Source organism: Xylaria bambusicola (genome assembly GCF_022495145.1).
Source record: "Xylaria bambusicola strain CBS 139988 unplaced genomic scaffold F5B22scaffold_51, whole genome shotgun sequence".
In the NCBI taxonomy this organism is placed as follows: domain Eukaryota; kingdom Fungi; phylum Ascomycota; class Sordariomycetes; order Xylariales; family Xylariaceae; genus Xylaria; species Xylaria bambusicola.
Window position 1 is genome coordinate 179,441 of NW_025953604.1, and position 18,076 is coordinate 197,516.

General features: G+C 48.5%; 2 protein-coding genes across 2 annotated transcripts; both read right to left on the minus strand.

The window, feature by feature from the left end:
* Positions 1-493: 493 nt before the first annotated feature.
* F5B22DRAFT_428820 (hydrophobin 2) lies at positions 494-1,945 on the minus strand. The gene is made up of 3 exons (XM_047971741.1): positions 840-1,945; positions 687-772; positions 494-622 (listed from the first exon to the last, which is right to left on the minus strand). The coding sequence occupies exons 1-3, from the start codon at positions 1,687-1,689 to the stop codon at positions 578-580; spliced, it is 981 nt and encodes a 326-aa protein (XP_047827177.1). The 5' UTR covers positions 1,690-1,945; the 3' UTR covers positions 494-577.
* An 11,823-nt stretch (positions 1,946-13,768) lies between these two features.
* Positions 13,769-16,407, minus strand: F5B22DRAFT_429157 (uncharacterized protein). Its single transcript, XM_047971742.1, has 4 exons — positions 15,842-16,407; positions 14,834-15,781; positions 14,201-14,775; positions 13,769-13,999 (listed from the first exon to the last, which is right to left on the minus strand). The coding sequence occupies exons 1-3, from the start codon at positions 16,136-16,138 to the stop codon at positions 14,278-14,280; spliced, it is 1,743 nt and encodes a 580-aa protein (XP_047827178.1). The 5' UTR covers positions 16,139-16,407; the 3' UTR covers positions 13,769-13,999; positions 14,201-14,277.
* Between the last annotated feature and the right edge of the window lie 1,669 nt (positions 16,408-18,076).

The following is an 18,076-nucleotide window of genomic DNA, read 5'->3' on the forward strand; positions in this document are numbered from 1 at the left end:
ACCAATTATCATTCCATGCATCTGAACCCTGAAGTGGCGTATTGAGTGATGTGTCTAAGTGTGTAAATAGGGGTACCGAATCTAAACCCAGAGACCCCCCTATCTTTGATGAAATAAAAATTCTGATTACAAATTGAATATACTGCTCAGAGAAAGCGATGGTGCTCACTCGTAAACAGAGCTAGAAGTGAAACGCATACCAGTTTCTCGAATGCGTATGCCCAATTCCATACCTCCTTACACATAGGTGGCAGAAAAACAATTCTAACATTATATAATTACCTCGTATACGTAGAAACCTATACATAAGACACATATAAACCTCGGAATCTAACGGCGGCGTGACCAAGCAACGCCCGCCCCTAGTTTTCGTGGCATATATACATACACTAAAAGTCAGCTTGAGCATGGCCAGAGAAATCCCCCTTTCCCGTGCACGCTCAACGAGCCCTCCTTAAACAAACAAATGGCTTGAATTGAATGAGTGAAACCCCCTTTTCTGCCCTGCCTGCTACCGATCTTCTGGTAGCCTCTAGTAGTACTACGGAGAGGGGAACAGAAGCGTTGCTGCCATGATTTATTGGACGCCAGGGGGGGTGATGCAGAGAACTGCTTGGCCGAGCTGAAGTTGACGATGTATTAGTATCAATGGATGGCTATTCAATGGGGTAGCGGGCTGAACTTACCACGGGGATGACGCAGCAACGGGCACGCTGGCCACCGGCGGCGCAGGTAGCCTGGAACTGGGATGGGCTGGTGAGAACCATGCTGGCTGTGAGACAAGCAGTGTTAGATTCTGATATCTCACAAGATAAGAATATATGGGTCATATAACTTACGGGAGTGGCAGTCCAGGTCAGCAACACCGAGCACATCAGTGGAGCAACACTGCGGGACGCTGTAGAGTCCTGCTGGGCAGGCGTAGTAGGGCGTAGGATAGGAGATGGATGTCGTAGTAGTAGTAGTAGTAGGATTGCCACCACCGGGAGTAGTGGTGGTCGTTGGGGCAGGAGTGGTAGTAGTTGGGTTACCGCCGCCGGGGGTAGTTGTAGTCGTCGGGTTGCCACCGCCAGGAGTTGTCGTGGAGGATGGCGGGTTGCCACTAGACTTAGTCGTTGATGAAGTAGGGTTTCCGGGCTTAGTGGTGGATGAAGTAGAATGACCCTTGGTAGTAGTTGAGGATGTAGGAGGACCGCCAGGCTTAGTAGTTGACGATGTGGGAGGGCCGCCAGGCTTGGTGGTTGACGATGTGGGAGGGCCACCAGGCTTAGTAGTTGACGATGTAGGGTGGCCCTTAGTAGTCGTCGAGGGGGTAGGATGGCCCTTGGTGGTAGTCGTGGTAGGGTGACCCTTAGTAGTTGTTGATGGAGTAGGATGGCCCTTAGTAGTTGTTGAGGGAGTAGGGTGACCCTTAGTAGTAGTCGAGGGGGTAGGGTGGCCCTTAGTCGTCGAAGAAGTGTGACCGCCGCCGGGCTTGGTGGTAGATGAAGTGTGGCCACCACCAGGCTTAGTGGTAGAAGAAGTAGGATGGCCTCCAGTAGGGTAGCCTCCGGTAGGATAGCCGCCAGTTGGATAGCTGGGAGTTGTGGTTGACTTAGAGGTCGGGTAGTAGTCCAAGTCAAGCAACTCGATAGGCCCGGCCGCAACGGCGGTGGCAAGAACAGTAGCCAAAAGAACGGAGAACTTCATTTTGGCTGCTCAGGTGAAGGAATGGCACTCTGTGGTTCTTGAGCTGAATGAGAGTGATTGAAAGTCCAGAACTTGCGAGCTAAAAGCTTGGAAGACTACTGTTCTGCCTGAGGAGTGAGACGGGACTCCTGATATTGAATGGGTGGAACGTCAGGTATTTATATCTGGGCGTGAGTGTTATTTCCCATCTTCAAGGTCACCATCGCTGGTGTCGCCATCGAAGACTCCATGCGCAGGCGTCCAATAGGTAACGACAGACCCACGTAGCCTCATTTCACATCACCTAGATGGTCTCGATTTTCGATGATATTAAGATCGGATACGTATCCCAGCGCCACTAGTAAGATGATGGGTGTGCCGCCAAATGCCTGGTCATATCTCGAGGCCATTCCGAATGAAGATTTCACACCCCTCGCTCTTTTCCCCCCACGCGATGAAGTTAACCTGCAAAGAAATAGGGAAAACTTGAAAGTCTTCTATTGTATTTCTTCATTATCATCATGATTTCAAGTTTACCTATAGAACTCAAAGATCTCATGACAAGTTAACTGAATGAGCATTATTAGTTCATGCAATAAGGTCTACCCACCTCCATCATCTCTCTCGAGGGGTGTGAGAATAATCTTGTCACTACACCCTCTATTTTCCCAACTAGTTTGCAGGATGCGCTCCCAAGAAAGAAATTAATCGTTAATAGGCTTTGCCTCTGTTCGCAAATAAATCTCTTCCACTGGGCATATGCGAGATCCCAGTTTTGAACCATTCTGTCGATTGGTGCCAGGAACATCCCGCTGGGAAGTCAGAAATGGAAATGATCAACGGCCTAGGCGAATCTGTGGCCAAGGCACACCATGCAAGGCAAAAGAGGCCTGGGCAACCAGCAACGTAACTAGGTTAGGTATCATAATAAATGCAACTAGGAAGCTGCTTCACCGCACGAGTCGCAAGCGACCTTTCAGAGCTGGGCATATACCGGTAGTTCGTCAGAGATGACGTCGGAGATCATGTACAAGTCTTTCACCTGCTCTGATAAACGCGGAAGATGATACTCCTCCGCAGGCCAACCTAAGTATGGCATCCACATGGGCTAGACGGCATATACCGTGCGGCGTGCATGATGATTAGAGTGCCTTGAGGCGGCTGCTCTAGTTCTGAAAAGTCGTATGAACTGTTCTCGTCCAATGCTAGTTGCAAGTTGACTAATTAGCCCTTGCGGTAGGCAAGTCGAGGTCTGTCTGTTTACCTCTATTTCGCCTTGTAGAGCAAGGGTCCAAGAATTATATTAGGCTACCGCTGCACTAGGTTGAGCGAGCCGTGCCGAGAAACAAGTTGCTACTTAGTTCAGACGGCATAACTGCATGCGATATAGGTAGTAATTAGCATGTCTCGTCTCATTTGGAATGCACTAGGTACTGTACACCATAGAGGCCAACGGCCGCTAGCTCTACCATGTAGGTATGCGATGGCTTGATCCTGTCTTCTACTTTGGTGGACCTAGAACGAAGTGACTATACTAGGCAGTCATACTTATGTTTCTGTTGACCGCGACAGTCTCCCATGACCGCAGGCGACCGAGAAAAATCGAACGATGCGCTGCTTGAGTCGATGCTATCTCAAGGAGGCATACATGAATACCTATACCAGTTGGAGCACATAAGGTAGTTGGTCTGTGCCAAGATGAAAGCACAGGGCAGGGCCCGGGGTAAACGCGCGGAAGTGGGCGGAAAGACGGGATACCGGTACTGGGTAAGCAGTAGAGCATCTTGAGCCAGTCTCGCCAGTCGCCTTTGCATCCGGTTTGCTGGCGCTGGGTCAGCCTGTGGAGAAACATCTTCGTGGGCGGCGGAACATGGGTATGCCTACACAGGCTCGGCTCGCATTCTTCAAGCAACGCGCCATTAAGATTACTCAGTCAGTCCATCGTGTGTCGAGTCGTTGGTGCGACATGGAACGCTAGGCCCCAACGGCCACCCTGCATCAATATTATATGTGTGTGTTGCTCCTTGGGCTTGCAGCTCGCTTCCAAGATTCTTTGCTTTGTCCCACGCTCACTGTTATTAGCCACTACACTTCTCATTACATAGTAGGTATGTCCCGGTAGATCCGATATGATTCGCTCCTATCTGGCTCGTATTATTATCGACACCCCCAAAACAAAATCAACCATATTACAGACACAATTCTCCCAATGAATATGGCCGTCGAGGGATAGGACCTGTAGTGATCAACGACGCCGCCGAAGAGGCGTCCACCACCTCACCTGCACACAGAAAAAAAACCCACGGTAAATCGGAGGTTTCCTTGCTTGGAAACCAGCTGAGCCGGGCTCATGCGCCACCTGCAATAGACCGAACCGGCTACCAGGAAAATCAAGGAATTAGATGGGCCTTACTCCAGGAGCAGATCACGTACATCTGCGTGGCTTGCTCTGCCGAGAAGACTACCGATAAGCAAGACATGTTGTGGTCGCGGCCAGTGTGGATGATGTACAAATGATGGGAATGCAGGCGAACGAACGTGACAGGAGCATAAACGACAACCCACCTACATGTGCTACCGAAAATCCTGACCACTGACATGTGCCAGGTCTGCACCAAAACGGATACTTACTGAAGTAGGTGCAGTTGAGCGTCTGCCTAGGCTCTACTCTGAAGCTAGTCTACTTCACGCAAGATGTCGGAATCTCGAGAGTTGACTAGTGTGCTAAAGAGATTACAGAAGAAGGAAGAAACGACAGGAGTTCGCTATAGTTACTGAAGCTCCAAAAAGCTAGGAAAGGAGTATACATAGACCTAGCATTTGCAAGTATTTTTCGATGGTACATGTCAGTGGTCTACCGGTATATCAACACGATGCTCCCAAATCTCACATTGCATCGTGCAGTGCTACATCGATCGGCCTAATCTCCAGGGCTATCCATTCTAAAGTCTGACATTGCAATCCTTTCTGGAAATGTTGCTTACCGTCTCACCAGAACGCAGCCGATAACCGGGTAGGGAATATTTCGCATAGCACACCCATCTGTGAGTAACTATGCAGCTCAGTCGGTCAGCCCTCCATCTCACTCGAAACGAGACCCATCGCTTTTTTCTTTGAGTCAAGATCCAAGTTCCTCTAGGGCTCATGTGTCTCACGCAAGTTGACTAGATGGGAACTGTGATTTGAGGTGACATATTTTAGGATGAAGGTGCCGCTAACTATACGACGTACGCCCCGAGGAGCAACATGCAGTAGAGCAGCAACTCCCCACGCTTCTTCGAATAGTCTCTATTCAGAATCCAAGCTTGGCGACTACTAACTCAGAGCATATGGGACTAGGCAGGCTGTAGGGAGCCGTAAACTGTCATACTCGTCCTCGGCAATCCCCTCCTCGCCGATCACACTCTGACCAGATTATACACCAGACCAAGTGTAATCCAATAACTTAATTTGCCAGAATATTAGACTCCTACCATGCAAGGGTGTCGGGGCTTATTATTACCCGAGATGGATAAAGAAACCTTGTGAGGTGGCTTGAGTTGAACATAATCGTCGTCTACATCGCTCAATCGGGTGCATCTCTACGTGTTCTGTCAGTGTTTTAACTGCTTAGGGATGGTATACAAGCCTCGTGGCGTTTGGGTGGTGCTGTCTTGTTTCTAAATTGACTACTTCCCCATCTCTCGGGCCCTCTCGGGAGGTCAAGTAGTACAGACTCAACCTTATGTAGTCCCGGGCGCACGGAACGATCCGGCATAGGTAACCCCCATCCTTCACCTCGTCGTACAAGTAAGACGGGGCGTATGCACACAAGCCCGACGGATGGGTTTTCAGGGAGAGCGCCAATGACAAGTTCAGACTGAGAGAGCTGAAATGCATTAGTCAAACTAGACATCTATCCTCTGATGGTGGGCTTTTATGAAGACTGACCTGCACAGGTCTCGTACCATCGACGGCTGGGTCTCGCAGTCTCATAACTGCATAAGGATCAACTAAGCTACCTATTAGAATCCAGTGTATAGCAGCGCGTCACTCTTCCTTCAGACCGGCCCAAGTCGTATTGTGTGCTTTTCCTATTGTACTCACTCCTACAGATAACATCGCGATCTCGTCACTTACATAGTACAGTTAGAGGCCGTGCACGTCTAGGTGTGGGCACCATTGCTACGACTACGCTAGCGCTTTGGCCGAGCTAGTCTTCTGCGGTTGGCTTAATGGGTATTCTCTGCGGAAGAGCTGTACGATGACATAAACTGATCCGGAGCTGTCTCCGGCGTCCCTGGTATCCCGCAACATAACTCATCAGTCCGATTTAGTACGCCATATGGAACGATTTTTGTCATCAAGAAGGAGTTGAGCGAGCCCAAAGACGTTAGGACAGACTGCGCCAAGATATATCAGAGCTGTTCGTTCAAGTTTCTGCATCACCGTTTTGCTGTAATATCGACCACGTGGCAGGATGGCATGTAGTCGTTGACTCTTAGTGATGATAGTACCGCGAAGAAATCGGCCGATAGTGATGACAACGATGAGCGCTTGGTCCTCATAGTTGCTTGTGCAGCTTCTTGATCAGGCAAAGCCATATGTTTTCCAAGCTAAGAAGGGGTTGACTTGGGAAATAACTTTCCAGAGCCCTTGAAACGCCAGAGTTCTAGCTCGATTACTTCCCTTCCAGCAAGCTTTCTCGATCGAAGGCTAGCAAGGAAGACGAGCCAGCTAAACAATTGTCGAAGACCCAGGGAAACACTCTTTTAGAACTGTCCATCTTTTGATTGATTAGACTAGTGTGCACGGCCGGAGAGCCTTACCGAATGCTTCACGCCGTCCTAAGTATAAGTCTAATGCAGCACCATCAATAGTAATTCGAACGCGTCAAAACAGCACCGCTTGCTTAATGCAGAGGACTACGAGAATTAACTAATGCAGAAAAGCGATGTAACTGAGACTTGCCAATAGTGATTTAGGGGCTTGGGGATGGATTTCTATAACTCACAGTTGAGTTTAGGTATGCTATAGACGTGATAGACAAGACTCCGCCATTATGCTCAGAGAGGATGTCAAGCATGTCCTTGACTGTGCAAGCGAGTTCGCCTGCAGAAATCGATACCCTCTCAAGCAGACCGAATCTATCTCCCTCACCATTCCCCCTTCTCCCCCTATCATGCTCAATGCACGAGCTGTCTACTATGGTGTACTGAGCATATTTTTAGCTCAGTCGGCGTTTGAACTCCTTTCGACGGTTCGTGCTCTTTCCTTAAAAGTCCAATACATGACTCCAAAGATCGAATACAACTGAGATTACAATAGAGAAGATAAATGGAATGTTGAAGGGGAAGAGAGTCTCTGCACAAGCAGGTATATCATGCCAAGTCAAGCGCCCTTGGCCATGCCTAACGCTTTTCAAAAAGCCTCTTTGACATCATCACTCACGTTGTGATCAATTTGTTTTCCTCCTGAGAATGCCGTTTGCGATAACACCCCTCCAAAGGGTGTATCGATCTTCCCTGCCTTCTTGGTAGCCACTGCCCTGAACTCGATGGAAACATGGGGAAGCATAACAGAGCTTGGTCTTCCAGCGATGTAGTGAAGATATTTTCTACAGTTCTCTTCAATCATACTCTATGATGCGAAGTTGGTACCCGAATCTGCTCAGGCATGCATGTTATTTAAGGGGTCATAGCATGGTTGCGTGTTGTGTATATGACACCACCGACTCGTCGAAAATTATGACCGAGTTTGGTTTCATACGCCTCTAACCCAAAGTCGTGACGACGTGTCACCTGTAGAGCATTTACGCTCGAGAAGGGATATGTATCTTGATAGCCGAAAGACGCATGATAACAATGCCTTGCCTCCGATAGCACAGGCACTATCATCACGGGTCACAAATGGAATTGCAACTACTGTTAAAGCTTCTCTCTCCCAGCTTTCAGCACTATCTGTCTGGATACGACCCCAGATACACCAGGCAAACTCCTTGACGAGCCAACCCTTACTATTTCCAGTATGATCCCAACTTTTAAGTATACGTGGCAGTAAAGGCTACACCCATGGTCCCTAGAAATGGTTGATCTCAGAACTTAGCCCCGGCGAATAATCAAAATATAGGAGATTATATGGGGAACTGGGCATCTCAAGAGTACTCGAGCAACTCATATAGATGGTATCATGTCCCACACAGGTAACGAAGGACCACGCCGCAGAGCTCACGTCGGTTAAGGGGCCGTACCAAACTGAAGAGTCTGATTGGTTCGAAGGCTTGTGTGAGGTCTACTCCGAGACAGCCAATTGAAAGATGATATTCACAACTGAGGGCGTCCAACATAGCATGTTCCCGAGGGATGTTCGCAATTCATCTTGCATGGTGACCTAACCGAACGCTTCTTGTTCTTGGAAGCGGTCTTAACATGCAAGTCTTGGTCGAGACCTCGGGTCATAGACATCCATATATGAGCGGTGCTAAAGGATAGAATGCACCCTCAATCCATTATCTTCAGGCGATACTTCGGACCATGCCCGTGCCATTCAAGCTGGACCCTCGACCTACTGCATATATGCCTGGCTTTGAACTTTAAGTCGAGTAATCGTCTAAACAACCAGTAAGTTCCCACTGCCCTGTCGGAAAGTCCCTATACTTATTGCTGTCAGCATTGGAGGCGTTGTCAAAATCGACAACAAGTCGCTAGGTCATCTACTAGCAAGTTTCTACATAGCTACGGTTGAGGCGCGATATTAGATGTGCAAATTCAAATCGACTACGCTGGTGACTACCTACTCGTCTCTCTTGAGGGTCTTGGGTCTCAAAACTCTGTTGATGTTCGCTTTATAGGTAACGTCTTGATATATGATTCTACTGTATTTGCGCACGCCGCGCATTCTACTTGTGATAATGCGCTGAAAGCAAGCTAACAATTATGATCTAGACAGAAATAACTCAATGACGACTTTCGTCAATCGATCTCCCGTTACAACTCGAATTGCGCGGTAATTTGATAGGAAGGTGACTTAATATCCGTACGAATTCATGAACAGAGATCGGTTCTTTATAGATCGCATTGGTTCAAACGAGCCGGCTTTCTTCCTCTACAGGATCGTGCCGCCTAGTACACTCATCGTTGCGGATGAGAATTGTCCCTTGCCAGTGTCTTGACGCAATATTCGTCGCTCGTTCCTTGGCTCAAGCAACACGAACTCAAGTCGATTTTCACATTCAAATTAACAAGATCCAGAGCGATCCCACTTGCTACGACAACCGTTCCTCGCGCCATGTATGTAGTCTGTTCATGACTCGCAATTTTCTACGCTACATAAGATCATTGCCTTAGTGTGTTGTTATTGGAGGTGTTAGCCGACAGCCGAGCACAAAGCGCTAAATTCTACAGAGTTAGTCTCGAGGTAAAAAGCCTTTGAGCAGGGATCGACAGTCCCCTGTAACGGTTTAAGGAACTTTAGACGCCAGACACAGAACGCCTACGATTGCCGGTATTCCCACTTTATGACCGCAGCTTGAACCAGGTAAGGTAAGGGCAGAGTGAGGGTGACTACCGGCCCCATCCCGGAAGCGTACTTCCAGGTGTCGAGCCTCTATTTTATTATGTACACAGTCCTGTGTATGTAAGTAGGGTTTCTCCACGAACGGCATCTAGCAAGAAACTAGATCTCATATATTCGGCCAACCAGAGATTGGCTTTCTTTTAGGTAAAGCAGATGCTAGGACGTGCAGGAGCTTGCTCAGGCTCAGTCATCCTTCTACTAAGTACTGTACAGCAGATCCTTCTCTGAACCATGTCACGAGCTTACAAACCTTTGTTTTACACAGTTCAAGTAAGCATTCCTACTACATATACCTGGAGTACATCAGTGCAATAGTCTCCATTAACTATCGATATAGGTAATGGATATCGAGAGTATCTAGTGTACTAGTACACTAGGTGTGTATGCCCCGGGAGACTACATAGGAACGGCTCGGAACTTGGACTTGACAGCAATAACATGAATTTTATATGACTAGGGCTAGGCTAGTGTTGTTGAGAGGCTTGTGTGTAGTGTAGAGTCTGGTGGATCGTAGTTTATACCTTAGTGAAGGGTGCAAGCAAGGAACCTATCTAGGTAAACATACATACACACGCAAAGCGCTAGCTTCGGTTGTGCTGGAACGAACTAACAAATCGCGGAATTTGTTGCGCTCTATTAGATCATCGAGGCAAGGCTGTTGTCTATGTGAAGAGAGCACCAAATTCTGTGACGTTCTCTTGTTGATTATTACCAACTGTTAGGAAGCCAGCCCTGACCACACACACTTACATATAGTGAGTTGTGTCTATTTTTGCACTCCAGAGGCCACATCGGCTACACACCAAGTACAGCATTACGACTCCCATTATCATCGCTAGCTATACAATTACATTCAAACACCGTTTCCACACAATATCCATTCTATATGTCGCTAGCCAGGGATGCTTGAACTTCTTTCAAAGACCGCACGACCGATGATCCGATCCTCACTAGTGTATGTCCATGATAGTGCTCACCCTTGTCTAGTCAAACCACACTACCTAGAAGCACTACCTACTCTATCTAGGAACGAGCCGCCAGATCACAGTGGGTAACGGATTTACGGAGCGATGGCACCAGAGAGCTGTCAGCACTTTATTGGCGTGTCACGCATACTATTCTCTACACATGTGGTAGGTAGGACATTCTACTGTATGTATGCATGCTTTTTCAATGGGCAGATTCGACCTGCTATTTCAGTTCAGTTACACGCGATTTGACCTTCGCTTCCTGAGTCCCGGGACCCGGGATGGTATCCCCGTTCAAATCACCTAGTTCTGCACTGGACTTCTGATTTTGACGGCTCAATGTTACCTTCCATGATTGATAGGAAAATTTCAACAGAAATAACGGGGTTAGGTGGTAAACTACGTACAGTGTGTGGCTACTTACTAGGGAACCCAGGCAATAGCGGACATCTGTAAGACGTTCTGTTAGTGCTTCAGGATCACATTGGCAAGGCAGAGCAAGGTAACAGGGACCTACTTACTTATGTCACAATCCGTGTTATGCAACCATTGCATCGAGCCTATGGCATCGTCGGATCCTTCTCCAATTTACCAGCAGAGTGGTTCGAATGTGACACATTGCAGCTTTCACACATCTCACAGGTCTATTCCTTGTGTCCATCTTCCATTCGTACCGACATGCTCAGTACACAGTGCCGCCTCTTGTGATACCTACAGCTGTGAAGCTTACGATGATCGCAGATCCTCGGCTACAGCAGATCATTTGGTGGACGGCAGTTACTCGCAGCTAATCAGGGTCAGGGACACAACTCCGTCACTCCTAGTAAGAAGGATGGATTGTCAACGGCGCTTCAGCTCGATCCCATATGCGGCTCACGCCAACAGGCCTCGCCTTTATCTGTCAATGCTGGGGTAGCTAATTTCACGCCGTACCTCCAATCTCAATACACTCGGTTGCTTAATGCCTCTATATCCATGTCTTCCAAGTGCTCTGCTACTTGTCTGTTAAGGTCATGTAGCAAGAGTTGGCTGCGTATTCTACTATAACTATGTACTTTTCTTCCTTCCTGGAGCGTTCAAGCTACCTCGATAATTCTCAGTATACAGATTTCTATTTTAGTCTACTCTGAGCTCCGGCCGGGCAACCCTGTCGTTATTGAGAGATTTGAATATGATCGCAAGGCTAAGCAATGTAAGACCCGGCACTTGTTAGTATCCGCGCCTCAAGCGAAAGACAAAGTCAATCGAGCTAGCGATATTCAAAGGCATTTGATAACATAGTCACTATACCCTTTACCCTGGTAATCGCGAGGCAGTGCTGAATAAGACTGGCGCTTAGCAGTCCAGAGCGGCGCTTGCAGGTTCAGAATTGTAAGCAGCGACAGGTTTCTGGGGAAAGCGACCCACTGACGGATTCTTTAGTGAGAATGGTTTCACAGAAAAAGAGAGTCGGATTCGGGATAAGCACGACGTAGCTTCACCCTAGAAATCCTGCTTGGTATACTTGATGTGAGTCCCGAGGCTAGTGTAGGATCGACGTTATATGTGCCACACGCTAGGCACAACATCGTGATATCTCGGATGTGAGCTCAAGAACCATGCCATCGCCACGTGGTGACCAGCTATGTGCATCTAAAACCCAGATGGCTAGACCGGAAGGAGCCTCACATATGAATGAATAACACAGCCTTCTGGAAATCTGGTGAGAAATTAGTCACGTTCATTGTATGCTTGTGCCTAGGGAAATGATTACATCACGGGCATGGCCTGCGTATTCGGGATTTACATGCAGAGATGCTCTACCGTGCTCCTTCTAGCTCTAGAATAGCTTGACGGGGTGGATTTGGTAACCTCCCCACCCATTGATCTTCCATACCCAAGATTTGAATTACGGCTTAGCTCCTCAAGGTTTCCAAATACGTAGCACCATGTTCATGCGGTGAGCTGCTCACTGGTCTTTCATAATCATACATCTTTTTCGATGCCGGTTTCTGATGTTTCATCGATCTGAAGAGTCGAAGAGGAAGGGGACCGGGACGCCACAATCAGGTGTCTGGCGAAGCCGTCATAGATTTGTATACGCGCTATCTGAGCTTGTAAGATCGAAGATAGAACCATATTGATGCAGGCCTCCTAATCAGGATAGTGACCCCGAAAACTGAGTCTGTTTACCGATAAAAATAGTATAAACCAAGCTTGGAGACCAGCCCTAGTCTTGAGATCATTTGACTTCCACGGAAGTAGGTGGTCACGATATTAACGTCATACACGGAGTTAACGAAGTTAACTATCGGCGTTACACACCAACCAAACCCGCAACAGATGTCTGAATAGCAGCATTAGTCAGTATTGCTCCTGCCGACGGGTGGAGAGATTACCTAACGCTGGAATAGAATAGGTGTATTTCGATGTCACTGAGTCTCAACTATTTGTAACCGTCGACCCTACTCAGAAAAATTGCGGTAGGAATCAGTACATAGTACGTTGTTGATCGGCGCGGCGCAGTGCGGCGTAGCAATGTGTAGCGTCCTCATCAGTTCGCATGTCCATATGGCAGAGTAGTCTAGATTACTTCATTGTCCCAATGATGCGCCTCGGCATTGCTCAGTGGCGCAATCTATCCGCATGATTATCTTCCAGGCCGGTGTTTTGAGTTGCACCACCCGAGATATCAATTACAAAGCGCTCGATCACGATATTTGGGCGGTGAGTGCGAGCATGCGTGTCTGCGGCGAGACGTATGTTTAGGTTTAGGATTTGTGGAATTTAGAGTGCCTACCGTGTCAGCATAGCGCAACTGATAACAATCGGCTGCCGGTGTGGCTTGCATCACGGTTCGAGCGAGTGTCAGCGTAGCGTAGTAACGCATAGCGTCGAGGGTCGGCTACCTGTCTTCCAGAATAGAAAGTAAGAAGAACGCGAGGGCCGGAATAAGCTAGAGAAGAAGAGTGCGTTGGCTTCGGAGTGGGCGGTGGGGTTTGAAGATGCCGAAGCTCGAAGGAAGCATGTAGATACGAAGAATAGAGAGAAAAATAAGAAAGTCGGGTGCAGGGCCGCCCCCAACAAGCATTAGATACACGGTCTCGCACGTGTCTTCGGCAAAATTGGGGCGGAGCATGGACTAGGGATATGGGGGCGCAAGGGTTCCCGCAAGCGCGGAAACTTGCCAAAGCACATGGCCTCAGTCGCGACGCTGACACTGACAATGAGATCAGGCCAATCCAAGGCGACTCTCGAAGCAATCAGACGGCGTAGTAGGTCTCTTGGCATGGTAGACTGTACCCTTGAGAATGTGACTGGGTGATCTTCACCGGCACATCAAAGAAGCTTTGATGTGTTCGACTCCACAGGGTATCAATGCTGAAAAGGGGGTGTGAAGACCTGACAATGGCAGTCGAGACTCCAGACATTGTATTGAACAGGAGATTGGGCTATCGAACCGATAAACATGTTTATGGTGTCAAATAACGATATGGAGTCTAATAGTTACAGCTCAACGTAATCGTACATTTTATCATGTTTACAAAAAGTTGGTTAGGATCATGAGCCAGCTCATCATGCTGCCTCAACTCTCTGGTTTTATAGTGTTTTTCTTTGTTCTCTTGATGATCACCTCATCTATGGAATAATCATAACCCAACTTAAGTCTCATACCAATATTTGAAACGTCCGAAATAAAATAAGTGAAATGTCCCCAAACGCCAACGCTTAGGCTTGCCACCTGATGTGAACTAATCTGTATAACTTAAATCTCCTAAAAGGGTAGTGCGGCGGTTTTAAGGTGAAATAGGCACCCGTTTTGGTAAGTCCTTCATCACTCCAATATAATGCGTAAATGGAAAAGGGCAATTTTACCACGAGGGTGACCGTAGTGTTTGCTTCATTGATGGATACATAGTCATCTCGCGATGCCGTATCCTTCTACCACGGTGTACGCCGATTGGTATCAGTGATGAAACAGTATTTTATTCCAACCGCTTGCTGAAAATGTACAACATGGAGGATGCTGCTTTGCCCACGGGTATTGCTGCCAGTAACATCAAGGGGTATCTTTGTCTGTCGCCAAATAAAGTAGTAGATGCACCTCTTAAGCCATGTATCGATTCTGTCCATTATAGAAACGTTCGCCTCGTTCGGAAAGCATTTGATCGCACGCTTGTTTTGCGACGCGTGCGCTGGGGTCATCGTCGGTATCCTTATCACCGCCGGTGCAAGAAGTTGCTCGATGCTCAGGCACATGTTCCGGGCGTGGAGATTCTGGCTCTGTCTTGCAGAATGCCTCTAGGAGCATCTCATCCTCTTCCACGGACAACTGGCGTGGCTCGGGATTATATTGGATATTCACACATCCCACCCAAGGCTCACCACCGGACTTTTGACGGACAGTGCTCTTCCGCTTTCGGCGAGTTCTCTTAATAGGGTCTCGCTGGTCGATCTCGTCGACTCCCATCTGGACTAACCGCTTCGCTATGCTTCCATCATTCCAGTCCCACACACGGCGGCCACCCTTCTCTTTCATGATCTTCCTTATCTCAGGGTAGCGACGTCGCTCATATTCTTCAGCAGCTTCTTTCAAAGCCTGGTCCTGCCCTGGAATTAGCCTACTTATTCCATTGATTTATTAAGTTCAGCGGCAGACTTACTTCTGATTCAGGCCATTCAGCATATGATTGAACAGTGCGAATCAACTGCATCTGCAGATTCTCTTTGGTTTTGTGGCCATAGTGTTCCTTGTATGCTTGCTGGATCTGCTCCCACATGCCCTTGCCCTTGTCATCACTCAATTGACAGCGTAGGTCCACAAGAAATCGAGAGTCCTCCGGAGCTTTGGGGTCGAGAGTGAGTTGTTGTGGGGGCGGAAGCTCGGGGGCATTGGTTCCCGTCATGACGTTGGGATTCTCACTGTTATAACCGATGCCGTTGTTTTTACTCAGACTTGGGTCGATATTACGGCATCTCTTTACCGATCGATTAGAACGATTTGTCCTAGTTTTTGACCTCCTCGAAGGATAAGATGCTCCAAATTCTAGAGCTATATGGCTGAGATTGCTGTACTGATGATGCAGGTCGCTTGCCATTAGAGTTCGCGTGTCCACAGGGTGTGGAGGCATTGAAACTTGTGAAAGTGCTGGCGTGAGTGGAACGTGTGTGCTTGGGGCAACTCCGTAAGAAGGTGATCTTATCAACAGCGACGGCGGAACAGTTGAATAAGGTAGTTGCGGGGACATCTCTTCAGTCGAATCATGACTAGAGACGCCGTATGTACCCCAGTGAAAATGCGGTGCTGAGTCGACAACAGTTGTATGATGCTCTGGAGAATGCGATGATTCCAAGGAATCTATGTCTAGCATCTCGGCTGCAGTAGTAGGCACCGTCATAGGAGCCGAGGAGGTGCTTGTCATATCAGATGTGTATGACCAAGGGCGAGATGTTGCTGGCGGGGTGAGCTGCTGGGCTGCCCCCCCTTGTTGATTATAGGTAGATAACATCTTGCCCGACCTTTCTGTCGCCGAAGGCGACCCAGCAACGGATACAGGAGTTGGCAGCGAGGATTCATACGCTGATACTGAATAAGGGCTGTAGGGAGGGACCTAGTTTATATATAAGCCACCAGCCCTCTTTATGACACCATGTTTCGGGCTTCGACTTACCGATGAGTATGATCGAGTCATGTCTTGAGATCCGTATGTAGAAGTAGGTGGCGGAGTCGGCGAGTGCTTCTCTTCGCATGGAGGAGACCCTCCAGGCAATTCGTTGTGTATATGAGCAGCCTTTGGAGACATATATGTCGACTCGTCCATATTGATGTGAGTGGCAGGTATCTGTGACCTTTGTGTAGTTGGCAATCTAGTCCCTTGCCTTGAAGAGCGTACTTGGGGAGTACGAGTAGGGGCAGACAAGCCAGACGAAGGTGATGAAGGTGCGGTAGTAGTATTATATGTAGACATGTGTGACGATGTTTTCTAGAACCTAGTGTGATAGGCGTTCACAAGACAAGGCCCAGAGAAACGATTCTGCCTTCCCAGGTCATGACCAAGTGTGAAGCAAGCGGGCGGACAGGCCGGTTATAAAGATGGGCTGGCAAAGCCTCGCCTTCTACCAGAAAATGTCAAGGTGGAGGTAGCTCTGCTACTCAAAAGGAACCCTGGTACCCGATGAGGTCGCGGTACCACGAGTAGCCCATGGAGAAATGACATGGAGGTTGTGGGCCTCTGGGAGCTAGGTCGACCAGGGCGTTGCAGTATCAGAGGGACTCGGATGGAATGAGAGAGCACCCTGGCACAGTACGGAGCACAAGGTGAAACCCATCGCCTTGTACTCGCATGTAGACCTGCATAGCTACCGTAGAATACGTACTCGACCTTTTCAAGTCGGGACCCCTGGCAGGAGTGATCGGCCAACGGGTGGGTGGGTGTCGACAGCGTAGCCCCGCCACGGGCGCCTAGCGAAGGATGGGAGATCGAGGCAAAGCGTAAAGAGAACGTCCATGGTTCCAGAGTCAGTATGGTGGACAAAGGTAATAGATAGTAGATTTGGTCATCAAGAGAGTCATATCCGAGCCGCCTTGGGACCTACGCACCGCGAGTCTACTTTTCATGTCGACGAGCTGCCATATTTCTGGGAAAGGGGAGTGGTGCAACAGTTGGACCATAATCAGTTGCTCTGTGACTGCATCAAATCTGGGGGTTATGTAGATTACCTGGGTGACCTCCGTTGACCTGTTCCTGGGTTACGGGGTCTGGATCAAAGAAACAGTGCCAGCCAGCACTGTGCCTCTGCCAAGCACATGGCAGAAGTTGAATACCTACCGTACATGTAGCTTGCAGGGCCGCAGACCCAGAGGTATGGAAATCATATTGCCATCTGTGGACTCGGGGTCTCAATCATCCCCAACCTAGGGGGATGAGTGGTCTTACCAGCTTGTTCTGCCTAACTCGCCGCTGAAGTCTGCAGCAGCCATCGATGGGCGGAAGCGGATCTGGCGATTTGGGCCAAAGTTTCGTAGGAATATCTAGAAATCTCCCTTGGGAGGAGCGGCCACTGATAGTGTCCTCGAGACCACAGGGAGACGAGAATGCGGCAGAGTAACAAGCCGCACATAAGGACACCGTGACAGCAAGCTGCTAGGGAATGCGCGAATTCGACACAAAAGTTAGCGATACAGCGAGCAACGGTAGCGCGCGTGTCCCGGTAGCACTACTAACGTAGTCTACAAATACTAGTAGGACTGCAGCGCTCGTGAGCACATATATGTGAGCCTAAGTAATCAATTCGCAGCAGTAGTATCGAATAAACGTGTGAGATTTTTGCGGTAGTGACCTAGCCGGCTCTCTCTGTATACCACCTCAGTGGGGAGAAATTTAGTTGGTACACGTATTTGGCATGGACAGTTCGTGGGTAACGTATCAAAAACGGCCACCAGTATACTAGTACTTGGAGATAGTGTTAGTACAGTCTCCTAACCTATTCATGGAAATGCAAGCGACAAGGGTTGATGGAATGTGGATAAAGAGGATGAGCAGGGGTAATTGTGCCGCACTGAGTTCGCCATACACTACCGTATGCTGTATACATACTATGTACTGTAGTATTCTGTGCCAATTGTACCGGCCCATGAGTTGTGAAAAGGAAAAAGGAAGAAAAAGCTTCCTATCCCAAACGCCAACGTATGGTCTTCCGAGCGGAAAAGTAGGGCAGCCATTATGGCCAGCATCGAGTAGTGTAGGCCGAGAGAGACCAGGATCGAGGAACTACGTAAGTCAACCAAAAACCAACGAACTACGAAGTCGTGAGATGGTAATTTTCGAGGTAACTATGGGATTTGGCCTCGCCGTCAATGATCCCATCTCGCGATCGAGCCTGTGTATCCGGATGGGGCGCTGAAG

Bases quoted from the DNA above. Each gene is read 5' to 3' on its own strand.
- F5B22DRAFT_429157 (XM_047971742.1), bottom strand. From the start codon at position 16,138: ATGTCTACATATAATACTACTACCGCACCTTCATCACCTTCGTCTGGC. The intron at 15,782-15,841 runs GTAAGTCGAAGC...TATATAAACTAG, and splicing joins TGACTCGATCATACTCATCG to GTCCCTCCCTACAGCCCTTA. The intron at 14,776-14,833 runs GTAAGTCTGCCG...ATTCCAGGGCAG, and splicing joins CTGAATGGCCTGAATCAGAA to GACCAGGCTTTGAAAGAAGC.
- F5B22DRAFT_428820 (XM_047971741.1), bottom strand. From the start codon at position 1,689: ATGAAGTTCTCCGTTCTTTTGGCTACTGTTCTTGCCACCGCCGTTGCG. The intron at 773-839 runs GTAAGTTATATG...CTTGTCTCACAG, and splicing joins TGACCTGGACTGCCACTCCC to CCAGCATGGTTCTCACCAGC. The intron at 623-686 runs GTAAGTTCAGCC...CGTCAACTTCAG, and splicing joins GTTGCTGCGTCATCCCCGTG to CTCGGCCAAGCAGTTCTCTG.